The 9,698-nt window shown below is 60.6% G+C and overlaps 2 protein-coding genes across 3 annotated transcripts; one reads left to right on the top strand and one right to left on the bottom strand.

Annotated features, from left to right (window-relative positions):
• On the bottom strand, positions 1-6,006 carry RNF166 (ring finger protein 166). Of its 2 annotated transcripts, XR_009747552.1 has the most exons (7): positions 5,825-6,006; positions 3,900-4,056; positions 2,917-3,029; positions 2,441-2,555; positions 1,783-1,890; positions 661-895; positions 1-481 (listed from the first exon to the last, which is right to left on the bottom strand). XR_009747552.1 is itself a non-coding variant. In XM_061477333.1 (6 exons), exons 1-6 carry the CDS (start codon positions 5,995-5,997, stop codon positions 830-832), a joined length of 732 nt encoding a protein of 243 aa, XP_061333317.1. In that variant the 5' UTR covers positions 5,998-6,006; the 3' UTR covers positions 1-829. The 2 variants fall into 2 exon arrangements, 1 of the variants encoding a protein (XP_061333317.1); XM_061477333.1 differs by having other exon boundaries at positions 1-895.
• Positions 6,007-6,082: 76 nt separating this feature from the next.
• Positions 6,083-9,675, top strand: CTU2 (cytosolic thiouridylase subunit 2). The gene is made up of 15 exons (XM_061477408.1): positions 6,083-6,192; positions 6,405-6,479; positions 6,978-7,056; positions 7,137-7,196; positions 7,274-7,334; positions 7,451-7,560; positions 7,654-7,940; positions 8,017-8,152; positions 8,281-8,412; positions 8,519-8,610; positions 8,696-8,787; positions 8,874-8,961; positions 9,034-9,100; positions 9,176-9,234; positions 9,397-9,675. The coding sequence occupies exons 1-15, from the start codon at positions 6,113-6,115 to the stop codon at positions 9,458-9,460; spliced, it is 1,482 nt and encodes a 493-aa protein (XP_061333392.1). The 5' UTR covers positions 6,083-6,112; the 3' UTR covers positions 9,461-9,675.
• Positions 9,676-9,698: the final 23 nt, after the last annotated feature.

The following is a 9,698-nucleotide window of genomic DNA, read 5'->3' as shown; positions in this document are numbered from 1 at the left end:
TTTGTGTGTTTGGGGTATTCTTTGTTTTAAAAATAGACTTTCTTAATAATGTTCCATAAAAATACTCTTGTCCTCAGTGTCGGATATTGCAGTGTGAAGAGTTAACAGCTTCTGTTCCCGCTCTATAAAACGTGGAAAAGGCATCACGCTGATTCATGTAGAAAAACGCAAGAACTCAGTATCACAAGAGCCGGTACAAAATGGGAAAGGTGAGAGTTTCACTGGATGCCATTGCTGTGGACTCCTCCGAACCCATTGTCAGCATGAGCACAACCGTCCTGCCCTGGGATTCAGCCTGGCCTGGGCAGCATAGGAAGGAGCACTGGGGACGGGACAGATCGATGTCTCTGGCAATAACCTTGTGGAGTTTCAAAACCCAAAGGATGCTCCGTGCCGTTTTCTTCCTTTCCACAAAGGACATGGATGATTGCAGGTTCCAATTAGGGCATTTCTGCATTAAATGCATCCAGGTTTGACGTACCTATTCAATTGCAACAGAGAGCATGAAGACAAACGGTGCCAAAAAGCATCTAATAATAAATAGATCTGGACACAGGTATATACTCTGTATATGGGTATGAAATGCCTAATGGAGGAACGGTCCCATCCCTCCGGTGCCGACTCCTCTCTCCTCCCTGCATGAAGTCTCTGCTCACTCACCGGTCCAGCTCGACATAAGGACACTCCACCTTCTTAAACAAGGTGGGATGTGCACAGAGAGGAGAGGGAAGAGCAGCAGCAGCGGGTCTCCAGGGGATTGATAAGCTCCGTGCCTCCCCAGTGGGAAGGCTGAGTGTGCAAAAGGGGGTCCGATGCTCCCCAGTCACCCTCAGTTCTCGGACAGTGACAGTGCCAGGGCTGCCTGCAACGCTGCCTCCTCGTCAATGTTGTAGTCCTAAAATCAGAGAGGGGCGGTCATAAGTGGTACAGCCAGGACACAGATTCTACATCAAGCACCAAGGAGCCCTCCCTGCTCTTTATGGTGACACCGAGCTTCCCGTTCCTCCAGCATGTGTGTCCCAGGAATGCCGTGCTGCTTGGGGCATCCTTTGTGCCCACAGTCCCTCTCCAGCCTGGAATCTGCCAACACCAGCCCTGCTCTTAGACGTGGTGGAGGGCAGGGACAAAATATGCCCATGCCAGCAGCTGTGCCCAAAGGGAAAAGCTTTCTAGCAGGGTCACAGGTTTCTCCATCACTCCAGTTTGGGTTTATACAACACAGTGATCGCTCCCTAAACGGGGATATTTCTCTCTAAGTATTTGGAGGTTCCTTTCCCTGACTTCTAATGGCCCTGCAATAAAGGTACCATGCTGACAAAACCTCCCCTCAGTCCCTGCAGCCAGGTCTGGGCAATCACACCCCCCCTCTCCACTCAGGAATGGTCAGCAGCTCCCCAAGAGGGGATCCATGGACACCGCTCACCTACAGCAGCCAGATCCCCCCCCAGGCCTGTACCGTTCTCTTCCCACTGCTTGTGAAGCCTCAAAGAAAAGGCCTTTGTGTTACAGCTCCTCAGGGGATGAGTTTAATGGAGTGCATGGAGGAAACAGCTCATCTTCATGGTGCAGTAAGATTTTCCTCCTCCTTCAGAGAGGTTTTCCTGGTGTGTCTGATGAGGATCAGCTTGAGTTCTCTCAGAGCAGAGGGGGAGCTCAGCCCCACAGCTGTGAGGGTCTCCTGAGAGAGGCTATACATGTGCCTCCCACAAAGCCTAAAGGAGGATCTGCCCCCTTCCCCTCCAGGCTGGGGGAAGATGACCCCATTTCAGCTGAGGTACTCACCACGAAGGTGTCATAGGAGAACTTGTGCCTGTGAAGGAGGTGCTGGAGGAAGTTGGCGCTCTTGTAGCTGGGGTCCCCCCAAGGCATGGCTGAGCAGACCGGGCACACCTGCAGAAGGCAGGGACAAAAGAGAACCATGACCAAGAGGCACAGACCCTTCCATCTCTTATCTCCTGAAGAGGGGAGCAGCGCTCCCGCTGTTTCTGACAGAGTGGGATCTGCAGAGGATGTGCTAAAACGGGGGTCCCTCACCCCCCCCAAGCAGATCTCTTGGTGGACAGAGCCTCTGGCCCATGGCTCAGCCTGCTTTTAGGCCACTGACAAGTTACACACACATGTGAGCACCTCTGAGACAGCGATAAAGCTGCAAGTTCCCTGCCCTGGTCAACCCAGTGTGGCCAACCCAGATGGGGAGAGGAAATCCAGCACCACCCAGGTTGATAGCACATGGGGATGGAGGCAGCTCATCCTAGAAAGCCTCTTAACAAAACAAACAGGGGCAGGTCCCCACCTCTCATCAAAGGGATCTAAAACAAACTAAGCCAGCTGGAAAACACAGCTCTGCATGCCGGTGGCCTCGGATGCAGCATCAGCTACGGCATATTTGGATTTCCAGGAGCTACCCCGCACAGAACCAACCCCTCCCAGCATCACTCACCACTTTGTTAGGGTCGTTGCGGTGGTTCTCCATGCAATGCTTCACCAGCTCCTGCTGGTCCAGGTTCCGGGCCCCACAGTACGGGCACACAAACGTCGAGCGATTGGGAATGTTGCTAAAGAGAGCCAGGGCGAGCTCAGAACCCCCAGGAAAGGACTGGATTGACTCCTTCCAAACTAAGCCAGCCACCCCCACTGTGATATCCAGGCATAGCAGAAACCAGCCCAGCCCGTTCCCACCCCAGTTGCAGGCTGAACCACCCTGGTTTGCTCGGTCCTTCCTCCCACTCCACACTCTGAAATACAGGGCAGACAGGGGCTGCAGGTGACAGGAGGGAAACGGTGCTGATGTTTCTCCCTCTGGTTTCCCAGAGGAAAGTAAAACCCACGTTTGGATTTTAGGGCTTGTAAGGGACCAGGGTGACTGTGCAGCCCAACAAGGAGGGACGCGTTTCCTTACCCGACACATGGCAGTACCTGGGAATAGGCTGGGATGTGGGGACAACCGGAACGAACTTGGGGCAGTTGGCCATCTGCTCCTGCACCTTCGTGCAGGATGAGATGTGAGAGCGCATCTTTGCGAGGGTCACCTGGAGCACAAGGAGAGAAGAGATGTTCCTGTCAGCTTCCAGACAGTGCTGGAGGCTCTGCCACAGCTCAGGACAGCAGTTTTGGCCAACCAGGGCAAACAGTGGGCTGTGCAGGATGACCCACACCAGCATGGAAACGCTGCACCAGCACGTTCTTCTTTGCAGGACAGAGATCTGGGGCCACATGCTCACTGCACATATCCCCAGAGGTCACACACGGCCACCCGGGCTGTGTTATTACATTAGCTCCATTTTCCTTTTCAAAGGAGGCACTGCTGACAGGCAGAAACCCCACACTGCTCTGACACTGTAGAGGACTGTCCCTGGGTCACAGCCAGGCAGTTACAAGAAGATCCCCAAAGTTAACGGGAGCCAGGAAGTACATCAGCGGAGACACACCATGAATCATAGCTTTTTAGCCAGTCCTGGAGCGTCCCAGACCAGACTGCCCCAGGCAGGGCCAGGCCATGCTGCTGGTTCAGCTTCCCCACAGCCGCTGGGATTGCAGCACCTTAAGCAAGAGCTAAATCCTTACCCTCATTTGGAGCAGAGCTGGTTTGCCTCAGCCTCTCCTGTGTTGCAGGAAAACCTCAGCCTGCTTTTGAAGGTCCCCACTGTCTAATAATAGCTCCAGTCTGCTGACAAAGGCAGCTAGGAGAGAGTGCCTTCATCTCCACACAGCCCCGCTTGCCTGGCTCATGGCAGCAGCAGCGACACGTAGGGGACCTCATGGGCACAATGTGGGGCCACACTGAAGAGGGGACACTCCGAACAGAGGCCCCCACAATCCCAACCACCAACAGCAAGTGACCTCCGGCCATGGGACAGGCAGTAGGATGGGTACGGGCAGCCTTCCCCCATGAGCTTTACCTTCTTGCTGCAGCCTCTGCAGGGAGCCTTGTAGGACGAAAGCTGTTTCTCCACACTGGAAGCCTTCTCCACCTTCTTGGGATCGAAGGGCATGCGGCAGAGCGGGCACAGAGGGGATGGCACTTGCAGGCAGGGCTGCAGGCACTCCCCACAAAAGCTGGGGGCACAGAGAGCGACACTCAGCAACCTGATGTAGGGAGGAGAAGGGGGACCCCAGCCCCAGGACACCCCAGGCTGCAGAGCAGCCCCAAACCTCAGGGATCAGCATCTCCAGTGGGAGAACTGGGAGCCTGGGACAGGGTGCAGGGGGGGGAGGCACTGCTGAGGCACTGAGACCTGAGGCTGGGAGTGGATTTGAACAGAGCCAAACAACAACTGGTGCTGAGCACTGAGGCCACGCAGGAATAAAGGCAGTGAGCACATCAGAGCCCGGTTCACCTCCTTTCAAGGTCCTTATGCCTGCAGCAGCAGGGATGAGAAATCAAAGCAGCGGAGAGCAAGCACAGAAAGGGACCCCCAGGCACAAGGCAAAGCAGCTCCGTCTCCACAAAGTCAACGGTCACGGCATCCCCATCCCCTCCGCTGCCAGCCCAGCTCACGTCACCCACAACGGGGGAATGAAATGCTGCTGCCGAGCCCCTGCTGAGGGACAGCCACAGTGCCCCTTGCCCCACGCCACTGCCATCACCCCAGGAAGCACCCCCAGCCCCAAATGTGCTGGAGATGGGGGGAAGAGCGAGACCATACAAGGGGAGATGCCCCAGGAACAGGATGGGAAAGGGGGACAAGCAGACCCCTGCTCCCCAAGGCAGCACTTCAGCCTTTCACCATGTACCGGGGGCAATGGGAACGGTGCACAGCACCTGTGGGGTCAGGGCAGGATTCCCATCGGGTTAGACCCGGGCTGACACTGGGGGCAGGAACCAGGTGTGGGCACAGAGGGGCAAGGTTCAGGTGATCAATGGAGTTAAGACCCTCGGGTGCACACAGTGGGGGAACAAGGCAGCACCCAGCTCCCCAGGGGGGAAACGGGCTTCAGGATGGGTGCAACGCACCCGGTGCTGATGGAGCTGCTGGGGGGCCCCGGTACCGAGCTGTGGGGGAGATGGAGGGTACCGGTACCGGGCTGTAGGGGAGATGGAGGGTACCGGTACCGGGCTGTAGGGGAGATAGAGGGTACCGGTACCGGGCTGTAGGGGAGATGGAGGGTACCGGTACCGGGCTGTGGGGGAGATGGAGGGTACCAATACCGGGCTGTAGGGGAGATGGAGGGTACCGATACCGGGCTGTAGGGGAGATGGAGGGTACCGGTACCGGGCTGTGGGGGAGATGGAGGGTACCGATACCGGGCTGTAGGGGAGATGGAGGGTACCGGTACCGGGCTGTAGGGGAGATAGAGGGTACCGGTACCGGGCTGTAGGGGAGATGGAGGGTACCGATACCGGGCTGTAGGGGAGATGGAGGGTACCGGTACCGGGCTGTAGGGGAGATAGAGGGTACCGGTACCGGGCTGTAGGGGAGATGGAGGGTACCGGTACTGGGCTGTAGGGGAGATGGAGGGTACCGGTACCGGGCTGTAGGGGAGATGGAGGGTACCGGTACCGGGCTGTAGGGGAGATGGAGGGTACCGGTACCGGGCTGAATGGAGAAGGAACAATGAGGGTCCCCCCAGCAGGCTGGTAGGGGGGGATAGGCGTCAGCTGATGGAGGTCTCCGTACCGGGATGGGGCGGTGGCATGGGGACACCGGTACCGGACCGCGGGTACGGGGTGGGGATGGGGGGGGATCCCGGTACCGGGACGGGACCGGTGCCGGCCGGGTCACGGGACAGAGGCCCCGGTGCGCTGGGGGAGCGCCAAGCGGGCTCTGGGTCGGGCCGGGCCGGGCCGGGGTCCCCGCCGCCGCCGCCCCGGGCCCCGGCTCACGTGTGTCCGCATCCCGCGATGCCGACGGCGCGGTGGAACACCTCGAGGCAGATGGGGCAGCTGAACTGCGCCTCCAGCGCCTCGCCCGCGGGGCCGGGGCCGGGGGGCGGCCGCGGGGACCCGCCCGGGGCCTGAGGCCGCTGCGCCGCCGCCACCAGCAGGCTCCGGAACATGGCGGCGGCGGCGGGGAGGCGGGGACGGAACCGGGGCCAGCGGCGCGCTGCTGCGTCATCGCCGTGCGCCCCGACGGGTGGGACGGGACCGGACCGGACGGGACGGGCCGGGACCATGTGCGAGGCGGCGGGGGACGGCGGAGGGTGCGGAGCGGACATGGGGCCGGCGCGGCGCCGCCGGGGCGAGGGACAGAGGTGGGAGCGCGGTCCGCGAGCCGGTGCTATCCCCGGTACCCCTTCCGTATCCCCCCCACCGGTACCACAGTGCCCCCCCCCACCCCACCCCGTGCTGCCCCCTGGTGCTCACCCCCTCCCTAACCCCCTGGTAACGTCCCCGGTACCGGGATCGCTGCCGCCCCCGGGGTGCGGTGTCCCCGGTGCTGCCGTTACCGGCCGTGTCCCCGCAGCCACCCGCGGACCTGCATGAAGTGCGGGAAGGGCTCCGCCGCACTCATCATCCGCGTCGGGGACCCCTTCTGCCGGTGAGGGGCTGCCGTGTGCGGGGATGCGGGGCTGGGGACATCGGGGCTTGGGACGTGGGGTGTGTGAGGCGTTAATGGTTGGGGGCATCGGGTCCCTGGGATGTTGAGGGCTGGGGACATCAGTTCTTTGGGGCAGCAAGGCTTGGGTGTGTTGGAGCTTGGGGACGTTGGGTCCCTGGGACGTTAGAAGTCGGGGAGCTCAGGTGTTTGGGACATGGAGGCTTGGGGATGTTTGGTGTGTGGGATGTTGGGGCTTGGGGACATTGCATCTCGAGGATATCAATGGTTGAGGACTTCGGGTCTCTGGGATTTGGGGCTTGGAAACATTGGGTCTCTGGGGTATCAGTGACTGCGGGCACTGAGTCACTGGGAAGTCTGGGCTTGGGAGCATTGGATCTCTGGGACATCAAGGCTTGGAGACAGGGGCCTTGAGGGCTTTGGGGCTGGGGGACCTGGGGGCTGTGGAACACGCCATGGCTTAGGGCTGCGTCCCTGCAGCAACTGCTTCCACGAGTACTTCGTGCACAAGTTCCGCGCGATGCTGGGCAAGAACCGCATCATCTTCCCGGGAGAGAAGGTACCGATTGGGGTGCACACGTGTGGGGCTGACCTGAGCGGTGGCAGCAGCACCGGTCACCATCCCTCATGTCACCATAGGTGCTGCTGGCGGTGTCGGGGGGCCCAGCCTCCAGTGCCATGCTCCGGCAGGTCCAGGAGGTGAGAATGGGGGTGATGAGAGGGTCTGGGGAGGGGGGCACAACTCAAGCACCCGCCTTACCCTGTGCCTTTGGCAGGGGCTCAGCCGGGAGACAGCCAAGAAGCTCCGCTTCATCCCTGGTGTCGTCTACGTTGATGGTAGGGGTTACCCCCACTCCCAGTACAGGGTCCCCCAGGGCTGGGGGCTGTGGTCCCCCAGGGATGGGATGGGTGCCCCCTCCTCTCCTCACTGGTGGTGCCCACTTGCCTCGCAGAGGGAGCGGTGCGTGGGCAGAGCCCGGCACAGCGGGAGCAGAGCCTGGCCTGCATGGAGACCCTGCTGCAGGCAACCGGCTTCCCCTACTACCTGGTGCACTTGGAGCAGGTACATGGGTGGTGAGGGACACACACGCTGGAGTAAAGGGGTATGCTTGGCTATCCCCATACCACCCTCCCAGTGTCCATCTCTGCCCCATAGGCGCTGGAGCTGCCCGCATCCATCCTGCGCCCTGGGCCGGTGACACCCAGTGAGCCCAGTGTGTCCTATAAGGAGGCTGTGGAGGGTTTCATCCAGCAGCAGCGGCAGAAGGGGTACGGGGACAAGGACAGTGGCACCTCGCCGCCTGGCCCTGGCAGTGGGGAGTCACCGGAGGGTCCCCCGGCTGCCCCCCGCCTGCCTGCTGCTGCCCTCACCCAGGAGCTGCTGAAAGTCTTTGAGGCTGTGCAGACACTGACAGCAAAAGAGGAGCTGCTGCAGATGCTGCGGTGAGTGGCTTATCCTGCCCGGACCCAGCACCGGGCACTGCGCGGTGGCTCTGAGCTGGTGTCACATTGTCCCCAGGATCCACCTCATCCTGCAGACAGCCCGGACCAAGGGCTACACCAAGGTGATGACCGGTGAGACCTGTACATGTGTGGCCATCAAGCTCCTCACCAACCTGGCGCTGGGTCGTGGTGCTTTCCTTGCCGTCGACACGGTGAGCAGCCAGCTGGTACCCTGTCCTCTAGCTGGGGGTGTCCATTCCCACCCAGAGCGATGATGCCGTGGACCCGGGTTCTGTGACTTGGTGCTGCCATGGTCCCCCATCAAGCCACGCACCCACAGGGCTTCAAGGACGACCGCCACGGTGATGTGATGGTGGTGCGTCCCCTGCGGGAGTACACGGCCAAGGAGATTGCCTTCTACAACCACTTCTTCAATGTCCCCACCGTCATTGCACCGCCGCTCCCCACCAAGGTAGGGGTGTCCCTTGGTCTGCATGGGGTGGATCCCAAGCTCCACGTCCCCATGGTGAGGTTGGGACCCCTTCTCCCATCCCTGCCCTCTCTGTTTGCCCTTGCAGCGCCGGGATAAGCCCAGCATCCGCCATGTGGTAGAGCACTTCCTCATGGGGCTGCAGAAGGATTTCCCCTCCACCATCAGCACCGTCTACCGGTAGAGCATCCCCTCTGTGGGGGCACTATGGGGTGGTATGGGGGGGCAAGGGGGTGCACCCCTCACCTCCCTGTGTTGTCTGCAGGACGGGTGAGAAGCTGAGCGCAGATCTAGCCAAGCCGAGCTGCGAGTCCGAGCGCTGCCTGCTCTGCCTGTGTGCCCTGGACCTCGATGGGGGTGAGTGGGGAGGGCAATGGGGGGGATCAGGAGGTTGGGGGCACGGTGCATCCCCAAATCACACCTGTGCCCTCTGGCTCTTGTAGAGGAGGAGCTGGCCCTGGAGCCCACATTGATCATAGATGAGCCAGAGATGGAGAGGAATGGGTGCTGCCAGGACCCCCTGGCAGCAGGGTGAGCATGTGGGGCAAGGGGGGGATGCTGTGTTGGCAGCAGGGCCACCACTCAGGGTCCCTGTCCCTTCAGGGCTGAGCACAAATCTGCCTACATCCCGCTGCTGTGCTACGGCTGCCGCCTCACCTTCAAGGAGCTGGTAAGGCTTTTGGTGTGCAGTGGGGTGTTTTCCTTGGGAACAGGGGTCCCCATACCCACAGCTCTTCTCTTACAGGGTCCTGTCACCACGCTTCCGCCTTATGTGCGTGCTGAAGCCCAGCGCAGGATCCGCAGGTAATGGGGATGGGGGGATCCCTTCCCTGCTATCTCAGCACCCTCCTGATGCCACATGCATCCATCCACCATTCACCTGTCCACCCCCCATCCATCCGTCCATTCATCCATCCATAATCCATCCACCCACACACCCATCCATCCAGTGTGTATTCCCTGCAGTGCCGAGATGCAGCAGCAGAACCAGGAGGTTCCACCAGAGGACAAGGAGCTTGGCAAGAGCTGAAAGGGCTGGGGACAGTGGGGGACACAGCGCCAAATCCCTCTGGGGCACCAGTGGGGCAGGGTGCCAGCCCCCCAGGGGTGCCCTGTAGGATGGTGGGGAGCCCCTGGGCACCGCTGGCACCCAAGTAGTTGCTTTTATACCTCATTTTGGTTACACCTGAGGAGCAGGGAGAGCCCCCAGCCCCATCTGGGGTAGGCAAGGGTGCTGGAACCCCCTAAAGCAATAGGTTCCTAGTCCC

This window comes from Pezoporus flaviventris, unplaced genomic scaffold, assembly GCF_033815535.1.
Source record: "Pezoporus flaviventris isolate CSIRO_AGI_PZ_B2104156 unplaced genomic scaffold, CSIRO_AGI_Pfla_v1 ptg000105l, whole genome shotgun sequence".
NCBI lineage: Eukaryota > Metazoa > Chordata > Aves > Psittaciformes > Psittacidae > Pezoporus > Pezoporus flaviventris.
This window is presented reverse-complemented; position numbering and strand designations above follow the sequence as displayed.